The following is a 26608-nucleotide window of genomic DNA, read 5'->3' as shown; positions in this document are numbered from 1 at the left end:
TCAAGAACCGGAACACTTCTGGGTTTGCAACATTCGGGAGCCGATTTGTTCGGGAGCCAAGCTGTTCAGGAACCAAGGTACCACTGTATATCAAAAAGTTTCAACTTTTTTTTTTTAAAAAAAAGGGCCATGATGTAAAACCATCACAATTTAAGAATAAAAAAAGAATAGATAGGAACCAGCTTAATTGTATACATCTCCATTAGCATTATTGCTTTCTCAATTAAAGAAATATCCCAACTAAGTTTTCTACTGCCGCATCTGTTCAAGTTTAATGATATCTATGCAAATTTGCAACCCCGGAAAACAGCAATGTTACTGTTTAAACAACTAGTATAAATAGTGAACCGCTCCATTAACAAGAATATAAATAAATTGAGACAGGTAAGAGTTCTCTAGAGCTCCAAGTTTAGGTTATGCAAAAACTTCAACAGCTGTAATTTGTAGGTCCTTACAGACTGAGAGGTGTGACTGATGTGAACTGTAGGAATCAACATTCGGTGAATGCATATTTTGTCACTTTGCCAAAAGCCAGGACTTTGCGAATGCTGTTTTCAATGTCTACAGTCTTTGGATAAGGATACATCTCTTTCTAAAACAATTCCCTGGAAGAGTATTAAGATACACATTATGAGAACAACTCAATGTAATGCTAAATCTATCTATCCGTAAGTGCAAGAATTTCTGCTTACTTTCTTCAGCAATATTTGCTGTCCTTATGCTGTTCAGGGGGTTCTGCTTAACCCCATGAACCATTTTTTGGGGGGGGGCACAGAGGTTTGGGACAAGATGGGTTGGATCCCTGTTGTACTAGCAAAAATCCTTGTGTGGGCATCTGCTAGTGGAACTGGTCATTTAAATCAAGCTCATTGTTTACAGAAATAGAATATATGATATTGTTAGTTTTTTGACTACTTTCTGGACTTTTAGTACACATAACTGAATGCCTTCTAACTTGTGCAAAGTACTAGAAATGGCACCAAAAAGAATGAGCATAACTTAAAGGTTTTATTTTTAAAAACAAACAAACACCAAAACCAACTAAGGCAAATAAATATACCGATTTTTAAAAGGGCATCTCATGGCACCAGTTAAATTTCATTGGCTCAGTGCCATTTTAAGCAGTGCAGATACAAGGTTGGGTGTATGGAAAATATCATCCCCGAAAACAACTTGCAACAGTTTCTGAACTGAATTGTAAGTGCAAAAGGTAGCAGGAAGAAAGGGAAAATAGACACAAGAAGTGACGTAAAAGTGACCTGGCTTTTTCTACATTGGATGAGATGGTCTTTCCTTTCGTTTAGCACCTTCCACTGGTTAAATTGCAAGCTGACTTGTTATAAAATCTTGCTGCAAAGCAGTTACTTCAAATCATGTTCAGCTTCACTTGCTTAAGAAAGTGGAGGGTGCAATTGACTTTGTTTTGTGACATTTTAGAGCCATCTTCTGGTTAGCTTTATATATTAAATACAGTGGTGTGTAACATTTTTGGATGCTTGTCACATGAATGGGGGGGGAAAATAGCAGTTGTCTTTGATCTGCTGATGAGCTTTTTTTTATAAATCACTACCATCCGTGGGGGGGGGGGAGAGGAGAAAATGTTTCAGGGGAGTTTTTAACACAGAACAGTGAGTGGTCCAGAGACGTGAGGTGGTTATTTATCAGGTGGTTATTTATCACCCCACCCCACTTTCAGCGCACACAACACACCTTACATTGTCAAGTGTTAAATTGTGTAAAACCTATATGGAAACTGTAAGTCTCCACATCTTGTAAGCCCCAGATATAACCTTCAAATGAGATTTTCAATAGCTGGCTGCCACGCAAACTTTATTTGTTGGGTAGAACATGTTGTCAGAAGCTGACATTTTAATTAGCTTTTTTTTTTTTATTGGTGATTTACAGCAGCCTCTGAATTCTTAACACAGTTTAGACCGGCATGTCCAAAGTCCATTTTGGGGGCCTAATCCAGCCCCTGTAGCAGTTTATTTCTTGGGGTAAAATCCTAAAAAAAAATAAATCAACAACAGTTTCTAAAAAACAAAGCTCAACAACTTCGGGGTAAAATTCAAAAAAGTTCAATAATTTTGGTCAGTCCTCACAGCCCTTCACTTCACCAAATCTGGCCCTCTTTGAAAAAAGTTTGGACACCACTGGTTTAGACTGTGTGCGCTCTGTGTGTGTGTGTGTGTGTGTTTGTATTGTGTGATAGACTTTTGGGGCTATTGTGTGGATCAGTTAGTGCATTTAGAAGATTTGCCCAAGGATTTCTGATCAACCCAAGACCATGTTGTTCATTGTAAAGCAAAGCACCCTTCATCTCACCTCCTAAATTACATTGATATCTCAACATTTTAGCTGTGGTGCTGAATGGGGAAATCGTAGACAGTTTGGATATACGAAATGTTGAATGCACTGTTAAATATTCAGTAACATAAATTAAGTTCGAAAGGTGTTAACATAAACTACAGCCAATGTGATACCCTTCGAATCAGACCCAGCCAGTGTGTTCAATGGTCAGGGATAGTGACCGTTATAACCTAACAATATTTGGACGACACTACATTGGTTATCCCTGCCTTAGAGATATTATTCCTTCCTTCATTTGATCTCTCTCATTTTCTCGTCTGACAATCCTGGTCACATAGAGGCCCCCATTAAACATACTAATTACTAATCATTTTTCAAATTACAGTAGATATATTTTTGTTAAAAGTGCATAATGGCTACATGGCTGTAACAAGGAATTTGCACAGGCAACAACATGAATAGTTTAATGTCATACAAGTGTTCCCATGCTTCCAATATTCACCTTTCATAATCAGAGTTGCTCATCAGTTTTGATGTCTGGTTCTTCACAAGAACAACTATTCTCTAGCCAGAAGCTTACGTTTGAGGTTCCACCACAGTTCCTTTTAATTATTTTTAACACTTTGCAGGTTACAACAAAAGAGAGAACTGTGGTTGTGGTTTTTAAAGCTATTTTATTCTCCGAACCCCTTTCAGTTTCATAGATTATGATACCTCTTGAGTATTTGAAGAATTGCCGCTTAAATAAGGTTTGCAAGAACTACAAGTCAGGTGGCTGTTACAAGAAGTTGTGTTGTATTCTGTGCGTTCCTATGCGCCAGGAGAACCAATAAATTTTGCCAACAGGTGTAATGGTTGTGGATAATCACTGTTAACTCTGGCCAGCTGGGCACTTTTCCAGAACTTAATAAGAAAAATTCCAGACTTGAGAACACACTCCATGCACTTTCGGAATTTTTGGCTGCAACTTGAAAACTTAAAATGTTCTGCGGACCAGCCTTTGCAAGAGATTTTAGTTTCTTCTAGAACACTGTTGTCATTTTCAGTAAACACACAGCTCTCTTCTGTCATTATTTGCTGCTTGAATACATTTGTGGAGTGACATATTATTTAAAGAGTGCTTTTTAAACTGGTCACAATTTAGAAATAATATAAAATGTTCAGGATGCTACATTTGCAAAAGAAAATATTGGACTGGTTTGATTTAGAAAAGTACAGCAGCAGCTTTTAACATGCTGGCTTAATTTGATTATTCATCAGAGTTGTTCCAATGAATGTAATGAGAACATAAAAGTCAAGAGTCAGTCAAAATGTCTTTACTATTTAAAAAAGAGGACACACACTTCAAGTTTTGACAGCTACTGCAATTTTATAGTTCATCTCAGAGCTGCAGCTACAGCAATCTTCCCAGCCTTTAACTCTTGCTGGAAAAGGAGAGATGGGAAGGAAACCTGCTTAAATTTCTTAAATTTCCCTCCCCAATCTTAGAGCTGGCAGAGGGGGCAAGACCCATTGTAGATGTTGCCAAGATGATCTCCCAGCATATCTTCAGCTTCCATTTCGCAGAAATACTTTTTATCTTGCTCATTACTCTTGCTGTGGCGAGTGTGATTTTTTTTTGAATGTCGCCTCTCCCAAATCTGGATACAGTGGTACCTCGGGTTACAGACACTTCAGGTTACAGACTCTGCTAACCCAGAAATAGTACCTCAGGTTAAGAACTTTGCTTCAGGATGAGAACAGAAATCATGCTCCGGTGGCATGGCGGCAGCAGGAGGCCCCATTAGCTAAAGTGGTACCTCAGGTTTCAGGTTAAGAATGGACCTCCAGAATGAATTAAGTTCTTAACCCAAGGTACCACAGTATTATGTGTAAATGTGAGATTTGAGTACCAGACATATTGCTACTTCTGGTGAAGAGTGAGATGGCATTTCTCCAGTATGCATACAGAAATCAGCCAGAGTAGTTGTTGAACTTTACCTCAATGCTGACAAGGTTCTCTCTCCTAAAATGGATGTTGCTGGCTGTTCAGAGTTCCAGCTAGCTGCTGCTTCACAGCAGGGCAATCCACCCTTTCCTGTTTCAGTTATTCTTTCAAACACTCTACATCAGTAGTTAATAATAATAATAATAATAATAATAATAATAATAATAATAATAATAATTTATTACTTATACCCTGCCCATCTGGCTGGGCCTCCCCAGCCCCTCTGGGCGGCTTCCAACAGAATATTAAAAAGACAACCAAACATTAAAAACTTCACTAAACAGGGCTGCCTTCAGATGTCTTCTAAAAGTCTGATAGTTGTTTATGTCCTTGTCATCTGATGGGAGGGCGTTCCACAGTACTGGTGCCACCACAGAGAAGGCCCTCTGCCTGGATCCCTGTAACTTCACTTCTCACAGTGAGGGAACCACCAGAAGGCCCTCAGAGCTAGACCTCAGTGTCTAGGCAGAACAATGGGGATGGAGATACTCCTTCTCCAATTGGTGATCCATGGACCCCTGGGATCTGCATCACCCACCCATGGAGTCCATAGCACCATAATTACTAATTGGGAACCGCTGCTCTACATGGCAAAGCTACTGAATCTGCTTGGTCCTCACTGGACTTCATTTCATAGAATCAAAGAATTACATTTGGGCTGCATTTCATCGAATTTCGTTTGGGTTTGCAATGCGAATTGGGTTTTGTTCCAAGCAGAAGAAAAAGCCAAGTCTACTGGGATATCAGACTCCTTGCATGATCCTAAGCAGCTCTTTGGATCTCAGCTGTAGTGTTTACTATATCAAAGAAGTCAGGTGACAGTGCCAGAGAGTTGCCCTGAAAAGAAACTCAGAGGTAGAAGAGAGACAAAGTCTTTGAGTTTCGGGGGGGGGAGGGGAGAGGGAGAGAGAAGGGAAACAAGTTCCAAATATTTGTGGAGCAGCTCTCGGAAAGATACCACACCAAGTTCTTCAGTGGCTACATAATCCTTTGCCCTCATCTTATCTAAGTGTGTGTATGTAGCAGGCTTTCAAACCAAATACTTTTTTTGATGTCCCTGAGTTAGTACTTAGGAAATTTTAAGGACTTAGTAGAAAATTTGGTGGTGGGAGTAACCCCGGTGAGCTTGAAGGCTTTGGGTTTTCAAAATACCAGTAAATAAAGGGAAGCACAGCATGCACCAATTGTTACCCTTCGTATTTTAGACATGGGTTTCTTTCCAAAAGGGAGATACCAAATATTGCGAGGTTGGTGACCAAACAAGAAATGGGGATATAGAAAGCTGCCTTATAGTGAGACAGAACATTGTTCTGTCATGCACAGTCTTGCTTATGCTGACTGGAAGTGGCCCAGACAAGAGGGAGAACAGAGAGGGAGGGACAGAATGAGGTGGCACACACAGAGAGAGAGAGCAGTTCCTGTGGACAAGTGTCCTTTCACATGAAGAAGGTTCCTTATGTATGGTTTATTCATTGAGACCAAGAGTAGGTCTCAGACTCGGAGATCTCCCTCTGCGTCCTATGGTCACTATCCATAGAATGTGACACTTTGAAATCAGGTAGTGGGAGAAAAGCAATGGCAAACCTAGACAGCATATTAAAAAGCAGAGACATCACCTTGCCAACAAAGGCTCGCATAGTTAAAGCTATGGTTTTCCCAGTAGTGATGTATGGAAGTGAGAGCTGGACCATAAAGAAGGCTGATTGCTGAAGAATTGATGCTTTTGAATTATGGTGCTGGAGGAGACTCTTGAGAGTCCCATGGACTGCAAGAAGATCAAACCTCTCCATTCTTAAGGAAATTAGCCCTGAGTGCTCACTGGAAGGAGAAATCCTGAAGATATCTTCTAAAAGTCAGGTAGTTGTTTATTTCATTGACATCTGATGGGAGGGTGTTCTGCAGGATAGGTTCCACTACCGAGAAGGCCCTCTGCCTGGTCCCTGTAGCCTCACTTCTTGCAGTGAGGGAACCACCAGAAGGCCCTCGGAGATGGACCTCAGTGTCTGGGCTGAACGATGGGGGTGGAGACGCTCCTTCAGGTATACTGGGCCAAGGCCATTTAGGGCTTTAAATGTCAGCACCAACACTTTGAATTGTGCTCGGAAACACACTGGGAGCCAATGTAGCTCTTTCAGGACCGGTGTTATGTGGTCTCGGCGGCCGCTCCAGTCTAGTTGCTGCATTCTGGATTAGTTGTAGTTTCTGGATCACCTTCAAAGGTAGCCCCACATAGAGCGCATTACAGTAGTCCAAGCGGGAGATAACTAGAGCATGCACCACTCTGGTGAGGCAGTCCGCAGGCAGGTAGGGTCTCAGCCTGCGTACCAGATGGAGCTGGTAAACAGCTGCCCTGGACACAGAATTGACCTGCACCTACATAGACAGCTATGAGTCCTAAATGACTCCCAGGCTACACACCTGTTCCTTCAGGGGCACAGTTACCCCATTCAGGACCAGATAATCCTCCACGTCTGCCCACCCCCATAAACTTCAGCTATTTCAAAATGCAGTGACCTTTCTTTGTGGCAGTGCCTAGAATTTGGAAGTCTCCCCTGCAGATGTGTGTCTATCAACTTTGTTTTAGCTTTTCCCATGCTGAAGGCATGGTCCTTTACCATGGTCTTTGAGAGGAAATGTATTTTTTTCCGAGGGATACACTTCTCTTGCTGTATGCTGTTGTGTTTGTTAAGGACAGCCATACTTGTTTCACTTCTCTTATATTGTAACCTGCTGTGGGACTTTATGGTGAAGGGTAAGAAAGCTAACAAACAAACAAACAAACAAACAAACAAACAAACGCATACTGGCCTGCCCCATGCAAAGTTTTGGATTAAAAACGTCTATACATTTTTATCTCTATCAATTTTGTGGGTTACCTATTGAAAATAAAATGATGATGATGATGATGATGATGATGAAGAAGAAGAATCCTGGAATAAAATAGGAGGCTGCAGTGGAACCTCCCCAACCTTAGTTGTAAATATAAGGGGGGGGGGGGGGAGAATGTTTTAAAAGTTTTTGTACATGTTACTGCATTCTTATAATAATAATTTTAAAATGTTTTCAGATTAAGGTTCTTTCAAAAGCAAAGCACTTCTTAATGGTTTTTATGGAACAGTAGGGTTCTTTTTAACAGATGAAATAAAATAAAGAAATAATCTCGTTATAGCCTTATCCTTAAAGGCTTCACTATGAGACAGCAAATACTACTTATACATTATATTTATACTTGCTCTTTTTCACACAAAAGGGAATATTGAAAAATCATTTGTTCGCCAGATTTATGGAGTGTTAGCCAATAAACTATGATTATTTTCAGCCTTTTGGGGAGACTGGGTTTTTTGTTGTGTTGTTGCGTTGTTCTCACAGCCAGAAGCAGTAAAGTAATAAATCATGCAATAATGTCATGGATAATTATCATGTTTCTTGGTGTGCTTTGAGCTGCAGGTGTGTTCAGCCGTACTATTTGGTGCATTTAAGCCACTTTATTTACAACCCAATGAAATGTTTTTGGAATGTTTCCTCATTTTCAGGAAGGATTTTTATTTGGTATAATACTTAACCAACATTTACCATCTGTTGTGAAGGCAAATATTCATTTCATTGTGCAGTTTAATGCTGATCTTCATTCATTAACTTCATATTTTAACTATGTTATTTCTAAGCTAAAGATCAGCAACAGATGTGGTTTCTACAAGTAGATGTCTGTAATGGTTATCTAGACGGTATATTTAATACTTCAAAAGTAAATAAGGGCTTGGAGCAGATTGATATCCCCTGCAATCAACTTCCCTTAATCAGCTCCCTTAAAATTACTGAGATTCTGTAAGAAATTGTATATTTTCCCTTCTAAACGAGACATCCTAGTTGGAGCAGCTGGATGGCTAAAATGACATTCTGGACCCCCTTTTGCCCCACCCTACAACTAAGAGTAACAGGAGAGTAACATGTGGGCATTTTCCACCAGTCCAGAAACTAGCTATGTGTCCATATGCGTTCATGTCACCCTCCATATTTCCCAAGGATTTTGTGATCAGGAGTTATTTAAGATTTGCGTGTTCAGACCCGGAGACCTCCCCCCTAAATAAACACACATTTGACTCAAATTTTAGTTTTGGGTTTTGGCAGAATTTAGGCCACAACTTTATTGATTACAGAAAAGTGAGCATAGGCTCTGGTTCGACTAGCTCCCTGCCATGCAGGTGGTGCTGACCCAGGGCTCCAGCATAGGTCAGCCAAGGGTGAACACCTGAGGTAGGTGGAAAGCCCGGGAACAGACTCTGTTCACTCCCCAGATGCTCCCCTAGACTCAGACATGGGCACAACCCCCTCTCAGGGGTTGACAAAACCAAATTGAGTCCCTGGATACCTGAACTAGTGCCTATCCGCAACCTTACAAGTTGTGACAATTTGCTACACGGCAGGCGAAACCCAAATGTCAACAGCCAATCAGCCAAGTGGGGAAAGTTCCTGCCATGCCCCTGTCCCAACGACAGACGACACACGACGGCATAGCAAGGTCAAGCGCAACAAGCCCTAAAAGTAGGGAGAGGTGGGCGGGTGTTCCAATGCACGAGTCGAAAGAGGAAGCTCTGGGTCATGTGCATAGGCATATATAGGTCCCTGGATCCATTTAGACTGCACTCCATTGGCCAGATTAAACTCAGCAACGAGGGACCTGCCAATCGGGTGTTGTGGCTGTCCAATATACCCACCCACAACCAAGAGGTCAGTCTCCGGGTCTCACGGCAACATGTGCCCTCTTTTAGGGAGGACACAATTTGCCTACATCTCCTCCTCTGTTCTGAATGGGACTTGTGTTTCTTTGAACTGAGGCCTACTCAGGAATCAACAGGGCAGAAACAAATGCATGTGTGTATCTTTTCTCCTGTGGAACTGCACGGGGAACTCACAAACCTAGTCCAGAGAACAAGGCATGTTACGGTGTGCTACCAAACTACGGGTACCCAACCTGTGCATGGCATTGGATGTTGCTACTGTGGTTATGGCTATCTCAAGCTATGTAGCACACCTTCATGCAAATAAACCAACAGGACAGCTGAGTACCCACACAATTTAGTTTTCGGGCACCAACTATGCAGTGATGGAGCAATGGAGCAAAGCATCGGTCTGAATTAAGGGAGGAAGAAACAAGTTATGTTTTACTCTTCCATGGGGTTGTGGGAACATGCTTTGTGTCGTTTCTTGCCCTCGTGCACTCCAAGATTGCTACTTTCTTTTTAGTTAAAAGCATACTGGCAAACTATGGCTTGCTCTTACCTTTCAAAGTCAGCCATGACTTACAATCCTGGCTTGGCTAGCAATCCATAGTTGGTTGGTTTGGATATAGTCATACCTCGGCTCCCGAATGCCTTCGGAGTTGAACATTTCGGCTCCCAAATGATCGAAAACTGGAAGTGAGTGTTCCGGTTTTCAAATGTTCTTTCGGAAGCTAAACGTCCAACGGGGCTTCCGCGGCTTCTGGTTGGCTGCAAGAGCTTCCCACAGCCAATCAGAAGCCATGCTTTGGAAGTTGAATGTTTTCGGAAGTTGAATGGACTTCCAGAATGGGTTCTGTTCGACTTCCGAGGTACTACTGTACCTGCAAATAATGGCTTTTGCTAAAAAGAAGTGACTCCCTTTGTATTAGAGCATGGGGAGTGCTCTAGCACAAGCCATTTTTTTGCACTGCTAAACCATAGTTTGGTTTTATGTCTGAGCTGAGTCTTATGGGATGTAGTGTTCCTACTAGACTAGTTTCACTTTCATTCTGTTTGACTTTCATGATGAGTTTAATGTATTTTAAAGCCTGTTTACATAAAGTCATTGTTTGCTCTTTCATCCGAACCATCTGTGATTTGCGCTTGCCTGCAAACCAGGATCAAACTGTAGTTTCCCTGTTCAGACAAAATGACAAACCATGGTTTCCTGAAAACTAGGACCAGAATTTACTGGTACGAGAGGACAAGGGAGCATTGGATTCCCTAGTCTCCTTGAGCCTTTTTCTTGTGTCTCAACACACTCTTGCTTTATTAGTCTAGGAAGGTTGTTCAAATTTTCCTTGTTGAATGTCAGCCAAGTCTCAACAGCGGCAGGCAACAGAGCCTCTGATCAACTCCCCAAGAGCCTCTGCTCTCTCATGTAGAGTTTCTTTGCCAAAAAGGAACTGCACTGATAAAGTGTAGCATTCCAGAGGTAAGATTTTTTTTAAAAAAAAAAGAAAGCAAAATTCTGCCTTCTGCAGAAACAATATGTACTCCCCTGTCCCAAAGCTAATTAGAATTTTATTGCCCAATGTGTTATTTTTTAATATAAAATTACTTTTATTGATATTATGCACATGCCTTTGTATTGGTTTTAATCTAAGCGAATATGGCATTTGGTAGAAAAGAGCACAGTGATGACTTTCCTTCCATTCTATTTTTCAGGGCTGCTTATGAAGAATGAAGTTATACAATGCTTTAATAGTAAATTTGTGCTGTGGCTGCAACACTGTACCTACCTACCTGGGAGTAGTACTTCTGAATCAGGGGTGCCAACTTCAATAAAATATTGGGGGGGGGAGTTAGCCCTGCCCTAGCATAATTGATCACATGATGCCACGCACACACATTGACTGAAAATGTCCATCAACTTGGGGATGTCCATCAAATATTTTTTTGGGGGGGCAAAGGGACCTCACCCCCTAGAAGTTGGCTCCTATGTTCTGAATCTGTAGGATTGCACTGTGACAAAATGGCCTTTTGTCAGTGTGTGCGTGTGGCCTGCCACTTTGTAGAAGACCGAATTGCTAGAGGAGTTGTCGTCCTTTTTAGGTTCAAAATCCCTTCGTTAGGTCACATTGCCAGCTGGTTCCAGGTGATGTCATTTGGCTTCAGTCTTCCATCTGGCAAGATTGCCGTTACTCTGAATTCAGCATGAGACGAAAATAATTTGACACTGAAATCATTAGTTTTACTTGTTTAAGGAAGTAAAATGCTTCTATATGTGTGTGTTTATCATGTAATTTAAACAGGAAGTCTTCCGGCTTGCCCATTTGTCCCTCTTATTTTTATTTCAAGCAGGAACTGTAAGTTGTGGAGACACTGCAGGTCCTATCCTTGTATCACCAGGAAAGGGATGTGCAGACTGTAGCAGTAACTGCCTCTTTGTAGACATTTCAACACCCTTTGCCATTTTTTTAAATATCTGTTGCCAGGAGCTGCAGATGTTGGGGGATAAATTCCCATGAAAGGGTATGATTCAGCAACCCAAAGCAGCTTGCCTTTCGCAGCCAAAGTAATTAGATTGGCAGCTGAATTAAAAACCGACAGTGGCTCCTTTGTCTGAGGAGTTAGAGACGTTGATAACTGACGGTGGGCCAACGAGAGTGCAGCCAAGGAAATAATAGAGGGCTTGACAATATTAATTTGAAAGATACTTTCATTTATTGTCATGCATTGTTCACCTACACATGTGGTCCCTCCAGAAAATTGTTTCATAGACCTGTGACTACAAGCAACAAGCTGACGCAGCACCTCTTCCATTTGTCCACATGACCAGTAGATTTGAGGATTATCACTGCATGTACCCACCTCTCATCTGCACCCACATCTTTGCTTATTTAAACTCAAGTGGGATTTATTTTCATCTCTGTTTCAATTATCCTGCACATATAATTTCCTAGAATAATATGTTAATACCCTACGTCTACGATACCTCCTAAATCAACCTTCCGTCAACCTTCAGATTAATATAATCAAATATTTTTGCTTTGTAAATCTCGTGAGATTATGTTGTGTTGGCAATTATACAATTACACGTCAGAGATGGATCCTCTCCCAGACAGGGGTGCACAATTTTTCTATAGGCTTTGTTATGTATTCAGTGATCTGTGTTTGCCTGAACTTGAGTCTGGACTAAGGATTCTGAGCTCCTGTGTTCTGATTCGATACATGATATCCAATCACAGAACATTTCAGGATTCCGGCCTCTGCCATTGGCCCTTAAACTCTGAGTCATGATTCTCAGCTGGGAGGTTTGGATAGCCAATCACGCTGGGAGTGGGAGTGGCCTAGGCCTTCAGAAATGTATATAAGCAGTTACTTCACCCCTGTTATCCACTTATGTAGTTCAATAAAGGTTCTTGCTATTATCACTATGTCTTGTCTCGTGGGAACCCACCTACATTTCAGCCTTGGTAACTAACCCAAAGGTTTCCAGGATCCTGCTCTCAGCCACCTGTTACTGACCTTGGGCTGTGCCTCTTCCAAGGGACAATGCGGTTTCAGTACTCAGCTCCCAAGTTTGGGGCTGATGACATTGGCAAAGTTTGGTCAGTTGGCTCTGTGCCTACATTGTACTACAGCCACACAGCAGCCAGTTAACCTCCTGCCACCCTTTCCAGATCCTTCTTGGTCTGCCCATGTGCTGATGGGATGCTGCAAAAGCAGTGGCAATGCAGTAAATAAACCACCACCACTGTCTTCTTCCCAGCCTTTAAGATGGGAAGTGGGTGAAGATTGCCACAAAATCGCAGGGATTGATATAACTGCCCCACCCTGCAGCTGCAGGTTTGGGAGAAGATTGAGGCTCACGCAGCTTGGCAGAAAGCAGCTGAACTCTCATGGTGGTGAGCAAAAATGAGGGACATTGTCCGTGAAGTGTTGTAACTGTGTTTATGTGGGGCTCGTATTATTTCACGATTGCTCCAGTTTTCTGGTGTTTGCCAATTTGCACTTTGGCTGACCAAAAACAGTATTACCAGATTAGTAGAACGTGGGTAGCACTGTGATCTAAACCACTGAGCCTCTTCGGCTTGCCGATCAGAAGGTTGGCAGTTCTAATCCCCGCAACAGGGTGAGCTCCCGTTGCTCTGTCTCAGCTTCTGCCAACCTAGCAGTTCGAAAGCACGCCAGTGCAAGTAGATAAATAGATACCACTGCAGCAGGAAGGTAAATGGTGTTTCCATGTACTCTGGTTTCCATCACAGTGTTCTGTTGTCCCAGAAGTGGTTTATTCATGCTGGCTACATGACCTGGAAAGCTGTCTGCAGACAAACGCCAGCTCTCTCACCCTCAAAAGCGAGACGAGCGCCACACCCCATAGTCGCCTTTGACTTTACTTAACTGTCTAGGGCTCCTTTACCTTTACCTACTACTACCAGATTCGTCCACAAGTAGACACGCTGAGCATGAAGATGGTTTGGAGCACAATTGATGCAGCACGCAATAAAACAGCAGCAAAAACATAGGTGGGGAAGTCTAGAATAGTCAAGACCTGGAGTGATTCAGAAGTTGTTGGGCTACAACTCCCATCATCGTTCAGAGTTTCTATTGCAATCAAACAGTGTCTATTTTTTTGTTAAATAGAAATCCCTGACCATTCACCATGCTGACTGGGGCTGAGGGAAGTTGGAGTCCAACAATTTTTGGGGACTATAGCTTTCTCCTTGCAGTTGCAATTCTCACCTCTCAATTCTCATCACCAAGCTGCTCTGCCACCGTCCACCTTGCCTCCCTGTTTTGCATCAGTTTATGTAAGTGGTCCCAAACCACACTACTCGTCACTATTCTTACCCAGCTTGCAGACAAAAAGTTGGTAGCGCTTTACATGGGGCTACCTTTGAAGGTGACCTGGGAACTGCAACTAATCCAGAATGCGGCAGCTAGACTAGTGACTGTGAGTGGCCGCTGAAACCATACAACACCAGTCCTGAAAGACCTACATTGGCTCCCAGTACGTTTCTGAGCACAATTCAAAGTTTTTGTGCTGACCTTTAAAGCCCTAAATGGCCTCTGCCCAGTATACCTGAAGCAGTGTCTCCACCCCCATCGTTCAGCCCAAACACTGAGGTCCAGCGCTGAGGGCCTTCTGCCGGTTCCCTCCCTGAGAGAAGTGAGGTTAAAGGGAACCAGGCAAAGGGCCTTCTTGGTAGTGGCGCCCACCCTGTGGAATGCCCTCCCATCAAATGTCAAAGAAATAAACAAATACCTGACTTTTAGAAGACATCTGAAGGCAGCGCTGTTTAGGGAAGTTTTTAATGTTTGAAGTTTTACTGTGTTTTTAATATTCTGTTGGGAGCTGCCCAAAGTGGCTGGGGAAACCCAGCCAGATGGGCAGGGTATAAATAAATCATCATCATCATCATCATCATCGGATCCCTAGCTGGTAAGAGCTACTGTTACCAGTTGGCATCATTGCCCAAAGTGATTGTATGTGACCTTAAAAGTCCTTAGAAGCTCAGGACATATCTTGGAGAGCATTTCTCCCTGAATGAGTCTGCTCACCTTTCCAAATCAGTGGCCAAGATCATTTGAACCAGCATGGCCGTTACAGCTGTGTTCCTGAGACTCTGACCTGAGTTCCCTTTGAAGGTTCAACAATCCTCCTCTTCTCTTGACCTTTACAAAGAGATTGCAAAACTCACCCTTTTCTGGAAGGCTTGCGACTAAGTTGTTTTTCAATTATTTAAATGAATACTGTGCTGCTGGATTTGTTTCTCATACTTGTTCCTTGTTTGTAGAATATACTGTTGGCTTATCTTTTTTTAAAAAATGGCTTTAATTATTTTAAGTCACCCCCAGCTTTCTTTGGAAAAATAGGACACAAGTGGACAAAATAAAGAGAAATAGGGAGAAGGAGAGAAAGAGAGGATATGACACAAGGATTTTTTGAGTGGGATAGATCAGCCATGGATGTATTCAGATTTCAGTCCTTGCTTTGGCTCCAACCTTATACACCTCGGAGTTCAGTATTAGAATGGTATTGAGACTGCTGTGCCCCCTCCCTGCTCCCCAGTGCCTGCTGCAGGATCCATTGAAGTTTTTCATCCACATAACGTGGCAACTATCGTCCCTTTGTTTCGCCTAACTCAACCTGGGTAATGAAATGGAACTGCCGTGTCAAATTTGGCCATCAGCTCACTTTAACTGCCTAGCACCCTTCTCCAAAGGTCAGCAGTTCATTTCACATACCTGTCTATGTGTGGATTTTTACGACCGGCGTATAAATCAACCAATGAAGGGGAGCAATGATATCCCACAATACTATCTTGCAGATAAAAGTCTGAGAAAGAAATTATCAGCAAGCTGCGTTTGGGGTCCTTTGTGGGTTTATTGCATCGATTGTTTAGCTCTGAAGGATCCTTTCTTGTGCCAGATTTTCGAAGAAGGTTATTGACATCCTGGTTACCGAGTTCCACAGTAGCTCTGGTCATTTGTGCCGCTGAACACTACGTGTGGGGTTTTTTGTGCTGGCACACAGACTGATTTGTAATCATTTGGTGATGGAATATCATGGCTAGGCTTCTGATATTAGTAAAAGGGGCTTTGTATAGTTTACATGCTGAAAAACTTAAGAAGGAAATAACGAAGAATGTTGGGAAGAATGAATCTATTTGAATTGGATATATGCCTATGAGAATGAACTGGTGGTAGGAGTCGTGTTTGGCTACACTATGGGAATGACTTCAGCAAGGAGAAACTGGGATCAAAACGCTCTGCTAATAATAACACTTCCCATACTTTATTAGATTTTCAGGACATTGTAGTTCTTTCCATTCTGTTTGTATATGATCCTCAGTTTGGAAGTCCGTCTTTAAGAGACATGAGCACATGGTCAGATATTGACATTAGAACCTGAGATATGCAGGAATCTCTTGCCCACGCTCACCCCACTTCTCATCCCTTTATGGACCATAGTTTCCTGTTTTGTTCAGACAAATAAACCATGGTTACCATGTTCAGAACAAGCCAGGATACTAAATGAACTGGTTTAAGATCCTGATTTGTTCTGAACCTGGTAACCATAGTATACTGGTAACAGGCAACTATGGTCAATTGGAGACTTCAGGGTTAATTGCTGTGAATCACAAATGGGTAAGATGAAGGGTGAATGCAGGGGCAAAAGGTTTGATCTGAACTGAAGCCAAGAATCTGGACCTGATTACTTTTGCTAATTGTATTACTCTCCCACCCTTCCCATAGACTAATGCTCTTTTCCGTGATATGGACCAATATTAAATTATTCTGTTGCTGTTTTTCTTCCACAACACAAGTATATGATTTCATGGCCAAATAACTTTTGACCAATAGGCTTCTGACATTGCCTGTATACACAGGTGGCACTGTGGTCTAAACCACAGAACTTCTTGGGCTTGCTGACCAGAAGGTTGGCGGTTCGAATCCCTGCAACGGGGTGAGCTCCCGTTGCTTTGTCCCAGCGCCTGCCAACTTAGCAGTTGAAAAGCATGCCAGTGTAACTAGATAAATAGGTACCACTGTGGTGGGAAGGTAAACAGTGTTTCCATGTGCTCTGGTTTCCATAATGGTGTTCTTTTGTGCCAGAAGCGGTTTAGTCATGCTGGCCACATGACCCGGAAAGCTGTCTGTGGACAAATGCTGGCTCCTTCAGCCTGAAAGCAAGATGAGTGCCACACCCCATATTCAATTTTGACTGGACTTAACCGTCCAAGGGTCCTTTACCTTTACATTTTACCTGCCAAATTAGGAAAGTTCATGACTCCATTGTGGGATAAGCAATGACTTTTTCTGGCATGGTAGTTGAGTCAGATCTTGGTAAGGATTTAAACCGTATTAATTCACTGCATGGCTATTTCTGAGTTGTTGACTGGACCCTGGGCATATGGAACTTTCTAACCAGGCGCAAATGAGGAAGTGTATTTTGTTTGTGGGTTCAAAAGCAAAAGTGTGGGGATTAACTCGAGCAACCTTGACCTTTGTAGAGTAGGCTAGTTTCTTTGCACTCATACACCCTGCTCTGTCCTCCTTCCAGACAAGGAAGAGGCATCATTCAAGGACCCATTCCAGTCAGAAAAAAAAACCACTCAGAATGTGAAGCTTGGTCAATGAGGTGTGTGGCATGGGGGACATTCCAAGGGCCGCATCGAGGGGTGTAGAAGGCACATTCGGCCCCTGAATCTGAGGTTTCCCATCTTTGTTGAAGAGATAGGATGTGCCAGTGTTATTTTCATCTGCTAAAAGAGGATCACAGATTAAGATGCGGGAATTGGAAAGGAAAATAAAAACCTGTGAGAGGTGTACTGGTAACAGTAGAAAGAAATGGATTCACGGGTAGTTATTGAAACATCTACAAATACTTAGAATGTTACACCGCTGCTGTGAAAGGAAAGGAGTATCTGTTGGGCCAGGTGGTTCATTGGTGGTTTTTCACAAAAATGTACAGGCAAAGTCTCATGATCTTTATGACACACAGTCCAAAGTCTGGCATTGCATTGACTTGCAATTTGAAAACGTCTGGTCTAAAATTTAAAAGAGGATAGATTTTTTTGAAGGTGACTTTTCTAGGTCAGCGTCTTTTTTTCCTAAAAGTAAATTTTAAAGGGAAAAGTTTGTAATGACATGTCTGCCTGTGATGTGTAATTTACATAATGTAAAGAGGATCTTATAAATTTAATGCAGCTTATTCATACAGATTTTTGTTGGTTTTTAAAAACTTTCTGTGGCTTGTAATTATCCACTGATAAGGCACATATGGGGATAGATGTTTTTGCCAGAAATAAACACACTGAGCTCAAGAAGGAATATCACAAAGCTATTATTAAAGTTCCTCTTTTTAAAAAAAAATATGAGCAAATGCTTTTGTCTCTTTCCATCTTGATTTGAGGGATTGAGAAATCAGGAAGGAATGCAGGAGGGTGGGAGCTGGGAAATGAGATAGCCTCCCTGTGTCTGGTCATCAATTTACTCCTCCTGTTTCCCTGTCTCCAGGATTCCTCTAAATAGCTAAAAAATTGGAAAAAAGGGGGAAGGAATTTGAATTTTCTCTAAGCAAAAAATAGATCTGTTTTTCATTGTGTTTGTGTGTGTGTGTGTGTGTTTATATGAACAAATTGAGGATTATATTTAGGACTTATAGTTTGGGTGTGTACACTGTCAATTCCTGATACAGTGGTACCTCGGGTTACATACGCTTCAGGTTACATACGCTTCAGGTTACAGACTCCGCTAACCCAGAAATAGTGCTTCAGGTTAAGAACTTTGCTTCAGAATGAGAACAGAAATCGTGCTCCGGCAGCGGGGCGGCAGCGGGAGGCCCCATTAGCTAAAGTGGTGCTTCAGGTTAAGAACAGTTTCAGGTTAAGAACGGACCTCCGGAACCAATTAAGTACTTAACCTGAAGTACCACTGTAATTTTCTAAATGTCACTTTTCTGTAGCCAGTAAATTCTGTACCAATGAAGGAACCGTTGGCCAGTGTATTTCAAGAGCAGCCTGTCAATTTTGTTGCATGTTCCGCACAGATAGTGGATAGGAATAACACTGAGATCCCCTGCACCAGTGTTCCTTTTCTTCATTCCCCCTTTATAGATAGGAGTTAAATAAGAAGGCTCTAAAACTAATTAAAGAAGCATTCTTTCCATATCCATATTGCAGTCCCATGACATAAACGTTTCTTGGAGCTTCGCTTTTGTCTGTACAGTTCCTAGTGTATTATTTCCAAAGAATGTCTTGCGGTATTGATGACGACACAGGCAGGTAGACAACAATCCACAGGAGGATTACAGAGGCAGAGAGTTACAAAAGTTCTCTGTTTTGTATTTTGTTCTTTGCCCTTGAACTTGGTGCAAGACTTATGGAAGATTAGGGGGGAAAGGCATAAGGAACCACCACAATCTCTTCAAGTAAAGACCTGTATGTGCATCAAACAATTCTTCTGCAAACATGTTTTGGGTAGTTCAAAAACACTGGTCACTCCAAGGCCCCTTTCTAGAAGAAATCCAAAGCGCAATCAAATACTGTGTCCTTTTTTTCTGACTCCAGGAACATTTAGTTCCACTTCCCTTTGGAAGTGAGAAGGAAGGAAAAGTCACATACCGTATTTTTTGCACCATAACACTCACTTTTTTCCTCCTAGAAAGTAAGGGGAAATGTCTGTGCGTGTTATGGAGGAAATGCCTACGGGTGGCATGCCTACAGATTTTCCTCCTCTAAAAACTACGTGCGTGTTATGGTCGGGTGTGTGTTATAGAGCGAAAAATACGGTATATTGGAATAGCAGGGGCATTTTACCAGACGCATACTTCAGCATTTCTGTTCTATTTACCTGTTCTTGGAAATAAATCTTAATGCTCTGGCGTGAAATGACTTTCATCAATAAAAGCTAAGATCTGATCTCCCGGGAAGACGATGGATATAAATTTGGATGTGCACTTTTGTAGTTTACCAAATTTGCAAGTCAAAATAACATCCTAGTGAGAGAGGAAAAGGATAAGCTGAGTATTTGAACCAGATTTTGTGTTAAGTGCTTTGTATTTTTGTTTATTTATTTAGGCGAAATGGAAATACCGGATTCTGACGATCCTTTAAGCCAAATGGATGGACATGACAGACCAGTGCCAACACACAAAGGTAATAAGAGTTTATTCAAATACTAGCCTTATCAAAACCTGACAGCCAAAGGATTTTTTTTATGATCTACTCCCCCCCTTTGAAAAAACGCTTATGTTCCTGTGGAGATAGCAGTATTGAGTCAGTGGCTCATGTGCACTCTTTATAAAGATTTGAGGAGTGAGGTTCATACCCCTCTACTATTGTCCATGTTGAGTCGCTCAACCATTGCTACTGTGTCCTTCCTTCTAGCAGATCAAGATGATCAGGTGACTGCAAAAACTGCAAGGTTTTTAGCTAAGGCAAGAGGCTTGGTGGTTTAGACCACAGAGCCACCAGCTTCCTGAATAAACAAGCACACAATCACTGATAGGTCCACCTGCCATTGTGAGGCTCAAAGCAATGAAGATGATGCCTCCCCAGCTGTTGCCATTGGCTGTGGGTTTCTTGTGATGTCACAAAAGCACTTGGCAACTGAGTGGATATAAAAGCAGGCCAAGGGGAAAGCCCTTTTTTTATTTCCAGCAGGACACACCTGGCAATGGATGTGACATTCAGCACTGCCCAGGTTTCTTCCACTTGGAGGAGGCAATCTGGTGAATGGAAGGAGGCAATCCTCTGGCAGTGGGATGCTAGGGAGCGATAAGAAGGCAAGTTTGCTTGCTTGAGGGCTGCTTGTATCCGTGGTTGGAAGCTGGCACATGTTGGTTGATGCTACAAGTGGCTAAAGAATCAGGAAGCTCCTGCAGCCAATCAGAAGCCATGTCAGATGTTCAGGTTGCAAAGAATGTTCACAAACCGGAATGCTCACTTCCAGGTTTGCGGCGTTCGGGAACCAAAACATTCGACTTCAAAGTTTTGTGCCTTTTTGAGCAACGATCTGCAGTGCAGAATTTGGAGAAGTGCCAGAACTGAAGGACAACTGCATTCTGATTTGACTATAATCCTGGGAAGTGTGAATCACGCTGGTTTGCTTTAAAATAATGAGCCAAATGTATCCCTGGAGCCAGCAAGTTCCCTTGCCAAAATTCCTCAAGGTTTGCTGCGATTGCTGAATTTCCTGTGTTTTGTGCAAAATTGTCCAGCATTTTCATCAGTGCTTTTGCCTCCAGCAGTTGTCTCGTATGCTATCCCTCCTTCAGCCAATCCACCTAAATCAGTTACCTTCTCTTCTGCTTTGTGCCTCGTGTCTACTCAATGCCACTGATCAAGAAATGAGCTGGGGGAAATTGAAAGATATTTTTATATAGACATTCTTTGCACACCCAAATCTCTGTCTGTTTTTCCTTTTTTTCTTTTTTGAGGGAGTGGGGCAAAGTGAATTATACCTAAATATCCCAAGTAGCGTTGGGCATGAAGGAATGAAGTGATCTGTTAGGAAATGTTTCCAACAAGAAAGCCTTCTCTAAAATTTGGTTTAATTTACTCTGCCGTGATTTGAGTTTAATTTACTAGAACTTCAGATACTCTAGCGTATGCTTACTTATCTTTAAACATCTGAGAGTTGAATAAGTGAACCTTATGTTCCTAATGCTACCGCTGACATGCACTCTGCGTCGCTCCAGCATCTCAGAACAGAACACCCTTTTAAAAACAACTTTTTGATTACCGCAGGCCTTTTCCTTTACAAGCTTTTTCATAGCACGAATTGCAATTTGGAATGTTATACTGTGGAACATTCTAATAATTGCGCTTGGCTCTCTGCCAGACTGCATGCTTTCTGACTGCGTAACACACACCTATCCTGTTTGAATCAACCTGTCGAGCAGCTGATGCACAGTGGAACTAAAATACGGTGCATTCATTTTAAGGCAGTCTTCATTTTAGCCGAACATGGATGTGTTTAATTCCAGTCCTGTTTCTCCTTATTTTGCAAGCTGCTCTGTTGTTGTTGGGGGTTTGGGGGGGAGCAAATTGGTTTGCTTCCTCTGGATAGCTGTGTTATAAAATGCAAATCCATGTGTTGTATTTGAAACAGCTACATTAGATACACATTTGGGCACCTGCTGTGGTTTACGGTACTTGATGGATTTTGTATCTTGCTTTTGTGGAAGCAGCTATTAATATGTAAACAGCCTGGAAATGCAAACGGTAGTTTGTCAAGTTTTAATAACAGCACGAGAAACAGAAAGCAAAGCCAAACGCATCTGACTGTGGAAATAAGTTCTTGAGAGAATTGTTCAGTTCAGGGAAGCATGAACTGTGAGACTTCGGAAATGTCTCTGAAGAATGGAAGGGCCACCAAACTGAATGCAGTCTGCCTGCCCAACAGCTTAAGACCATCCTAGAAACATAGAATTATACAGTTGGTAGGGACCTCATTGACCGTCTAATCCCGTGGTTCCCAACATGGGGCACATGGGGGGATTGATTTTCAAGGGGGGGCAATTCGAGAATGAGTTTTATATATATAATTTTTATTAGTTTTTTTAACATATCATTTTCAACAGTAATTAAACATACTTTTACATCTTATTCAAATTTTTCACTTCCATCAATCCTGTCTGAAAATTTTCCAATCTAATCTCTCAGTATGCATTTCTTATCTTCCCTATTACATTTCAAACTCATAACCAATATCTCTATCTTTTTCTACTTTGTAACACTTCGTATATTTCTCCTTACACAACTTCTTTTAGTCCTACTAGCGTAATTTGTTGATTACAGTTGCTCTTCAAATAATTCATATATTTCTTCCAATCTTCTGTAAATCTCCGGTCCCGCAGGTTTCTAATCCTTCCTGTCATTTTGTCCAATTCTGCATAGTCCATTAATTTCGTCTGCCATTCTTCTTTCGTCGGAATTTCTTCTTGTTTCCATTTCTAGGCTAACAATACTCTTGCCGTAGTTGTTGCATATAAAAACAATTTAACATCTTGCCTATTAATGTCCTGACCTATAATACCAATTCAAGAATGAGTTATTAACAGTGAACGGCCTTTTAGGCTTCCTCCACGTGAATAGGAGTTCACTTTTTGAATAATAAGAATTTTATGTCATGAGGTGGGGGGCATCAGGATTTTAGGATTTTGGGATGCATGGCCAAAAAAAGGTTGGGAACCACTGATCCAATCCAAACCCTGGTGATGCAGGAATCTTAACTAAAGCATCTGTGATAGCTAACAATCCAACCTCTGCTTTAAAACTTCCAATAAAATTCCAACAAAAATTGTGCCTTGATAATAATCCGGGCATGGGGAACTGGATTCAGCTGGTAGGCCAATTCCTTATTCACAACTGCCACCCTGGCCTGGTTAATCACCGGCCATCACAATGATGCCAGGTGACCTGTTTTTGCCTGCACAGACAGAGCTTGGTTTATTTCCATGCACTGTGCTTTGCAAGCCCCAACAATCAGCTTGGCAGCTGCTAACTATCAGGTCATCAGCAATGCCTAGAACCCCCAATCGGCCCAGTGGCATCTCTACTTCCTCTACTCAGGTGGTCCACAGCCTTGTGGTCAAATATGGAGGCCTGGTGGGCCTAATCTGGCCTGTGAGCCACAATATTCCCACCCTTGTTCTAGGCCTTGACAATCATCATGTGTGTGATATCTTTGCTGAGTCCTTACTTGCTTGTCCCTCTGTTGCTCTTATTACTTGCACAGTGAATTATGTATGGTGATCGAAGCCCTACAATGACGCCTTCTAGGAAGAGAGGATAAGCTGAAATCAGAAGAAATAGGGTTTTTTCGGTGTTGGCTAGTGTTGGCTAGTGTTGTGGAGGGTGGCACTGTGGTCTAAACTACTGAGCTTCCTGGGCTAGCCAATTAGAAGGTTGGCGGTTCGAATCCCCACGATGGGGTGAGCTCCTGTTGCTCTGTCCCAGCTCCTGCCAACCTAGCAATTCGAAAGCACACCGGTACAACTAGATAAATAGGTAGTGCTGTGGCAGGAAGGTAAACGGCATTTCCATGCGCTCTGGTTTCTGTTGCGGTGTCCCATTTTGCCAGAAGCTCCTGTTAGGTCCATCATGAGACGTCCGCCAGCTTCCAATCACAGATACCAGCAGCCTTCAAGAAAGCAAACCTGCCTTATTATCGCTCCCTAGCATCCCACTGCCAGAGGATTGCCTCCTTCCATTCACCAGTTTGCCTCCTCCCAGTGGAAGAAGCCTGGGCAGTGCTGAATGTCACATCAGTTGCCAGGTGTGTCATGCTGGAAATAAAAAAAGGCTTTCCCCTTGGCCTGCCTGTATATCCACTCAATTGCCAAGTGCTTTTGTGACATCACAAGAAACCCACAGCCAATGACAACAGCTGGGGAGGCATCATCTTCATTGCTTTGAGCCTCACAATGGCAGGTGGACCTATCAGTAATTCTGTGCTTGTTTATTCAGGAAGTGGGTGGTGCTGTGGTCTAAACTACCAAGCCTTTTGGGCTTCCCAATAAGAGGGTTGCTGGTTTGAATCCCCACGACCGAGTGAGCTCCCGTTGCTCTCTCCCAGCTCTTGCCAACCTGGCAGTTTGAAAGCACGCCAGTGGAAGTAGATAAATAGGTACTGGTGTGGCAGGAAGGTAAACTGTGTTTCCATGCGCTCTGGTTTCTGTCATGGTGTTCTGTTGTGCCAGAAGTGGTTTTGTCATGCTGGCCACATGACCCAAAAAGCTGTCTGTGGACAAACGCTAGCTCCCTCGGCCTGAAAAGCGAGATGAGTTCTGCAACTGTCCAGGGTTCCTTTAATATGCTGAACCCCCTCCTTTTCATCAATTAGGTGGGCTGTAATAACTTTTTAAAGGCTGTTTTTAATGAGGGTGTATAAGAGATAGGGCCCTCTATTTTTTAATGCGATGTCCAGCTGATGATTTGGGGTATTATTTTTACATAGTTTCATGTTGTTTATATATATGAATTGTGAGTGCCTATTCTCCCCCCCCCCCCAAATTTGGATTTTAAAGATAATTGTGGTATGAATTTGGCATAGGACCTGCTACTGCAGAGGTTGTTTGTGCATCACTAGGAAACAACTCAACAGGTGTGCAAATGATAAATAATGGAGGGGGCACATTTTTTACTAGAAAAGGAGGAGGTAACAATAGGCAAAAGCAAGCCAAATAAGTGGTAGTTAAATTATATCCATTGCAGGCTCTAGCCTTGCCATGATATCTCAAACTGCTGCAAAAAAATATTGAGAACTGTTAGTGATTGTTGCACCATTTCAAAGGCAGGTGTAACAGTGTTCTGTGAGTGGGAAGAATTTACTGTACTGCCTCAAAAAAATTATAAAAGGCAGGGTGTTATGTGTTATGAGCAAATTCATTCACAAAACTGAATAAAAATGTTAAAACAATAATTTGAAACAACCTTTTTTTAACTAGAAATGATTTGAACTATATGTCTACTTAAGGCTTGTTATTTCATTTTATTGCTTAATTTTGTGTTTGTTAATAGGAAGTAACAGAATATTGTAAGTAACCATTTTTTGTTGAAGAGCATGTTTTGAGCATGCTGATTTTAAGCTGAAACTACCAGTTTCCTAATTATTCCAACTCTGTCATGATTCGTTGAAGTGAGGCATGAGGATTTCTGATCAAGTGACAAATTAAATCAGAGTACATATTGAGAAAACTTTTTGGTTGAACTTGTTTCTACAGAAGCAAAGAACTGTCAACCCAGGTCTCAGATCATCATGTCTCTTATCTGCACAGATAATGCTTAATTTTAAAAACCACAGACCTGAAATGATTTTCTAAAACTGTTCATAAATAAGTGCCCCCAGGCAGTTGCTTATCCCAGCTCAGCTTTGATCTCTTTTTGATCTCTCCCCTTTTCAGGCTACTTTTTGACCTTTTTGGAACCAGTAAACAATATCACCATAGTCCAGGGCCAGACGGCCATTCTTCACTGCAAAGTCGCAGGAAATCCATCACCAAATGTCAGATGGCTAAAAAACGATGCGCCCGTGGTTCAAGAACCAAGAAGGATCACCATAAGGAAAACAGACTATGGCTCACGACTTCGAATCCAAGATCTCGACACCACTGACACGGGGTATTATCAATGCGTGGCCACAAATGGGATGAAGACGATCACTGCAACAGGAGTTCTGTTTGTAAGGCTGGGTGAGTCACTTTGTTTTAAACTGTGGCTTTTATAGCTAGGTTTATTGCTTTATAGACTAGCTCCTAGTTTTCACAATCACAAAATGAGAAATTAATTCACTGGGTCCCCCCCCCTTTTAGAAAATAAATTGCAACATGAAAGAAAATCAATAAAGTCCTTGCCTGAGGGGTCCTCCTCAGCACAGAACGTCTGGGTTGAACCTGATACCATTTACTAGTAATAAAAGAAAGTAGATACAGATGGAATGGTCTGTAAATATGAAGTTCAGAGAACAGCACAAATGTGAATTAAGGTTTAGTCGAAGGCACAGAGAGGCAAACTCCCATTACTTCACATTTCACAGTACTGCTTGAACTCATTCTGTTCTCACTGGCCAGAAGAATTAAGTAGCTGTTCCCCATCTGGTATTCATAGCTTTGGCCCCAATCTTTGCACATGATGCCTGTGGCCGCTAGCAGCTGACTGTTTGCTAAAAATCAACACGTGTCTTTTACTGTACGAAGGATATCCCCAAAACTGTATTGACTGAAGTAATAAGTTGCACACTGGGTTTTGTATTGGGGTACGGACCAGTTTGAAGTCTTTGTTGTAATGGCACTAACTATGAAGGATGCTGTATCCTCTATGCATATTTGTTATAATAATTGCGACAGGTTACTTAAATAAATAATAATAATAAGAAGAAGAACAATAAATTAAATTTATATACCGCTGTGGCGATCACTCAGGGTCCCCGGACGTTTCACCGTCTATTGATCCCTGTGCCACCACTTTATTTCTCGCTGCCCCCACCCAGGCCCTACCTGGTACAATACTGAGTCCAGTCAGGGTTAAATTGGAACATAAACTTCTGTTTATTTATTGCAGTTTAACAAGCGTGTGGTTTCATAAACGGTATC

At 42.0% G+C, this 26608-nt stretch overlaps 1 protein-coding gene across 1 annotated transcript in view; it reads left to right on the top strand.

The window, feature by feature from the left end:
- The window catches only part of ROR2 (receptor tyrosine kinase like orphan receptor 2), a 158005-nt gene that overhangs the window by 90406 nt on the left and 40991 nt on the right, over nucleotides 1-26608 (top strand). Inside the window, exons 2-3 of the mRNA XM_081930488.1 lie at nucleotides 19590-19667; nucleotides 25421-25708. Of these exons, the coding sequence (XP_081786614.1) occupies nucleotides 19590-19667; nucleotides 25421-25708 (366 nt within the window). The remainder of the gene's footprint in view (nucleotides 1-19589; nucleotides 19668-25420; nucleotides 25709-26608) is intronic.

Source organism: Podarcis melisellensis (assembly GCF_964234715.1).
Source record: "Podarcis melisellensis genome assembly, chromosome: 11".
NCBI lineage: Eukaryota > Metazoa > Chordata > Lepidosauria > Squamata > Lacertidae > Podarcis > Podarcis melisellensis.
The sequence above is the reverse complement of the archived record's forward strand: the minus strand, read 5'-3'. Positions and strand labels throughout refer to the sequence as shown.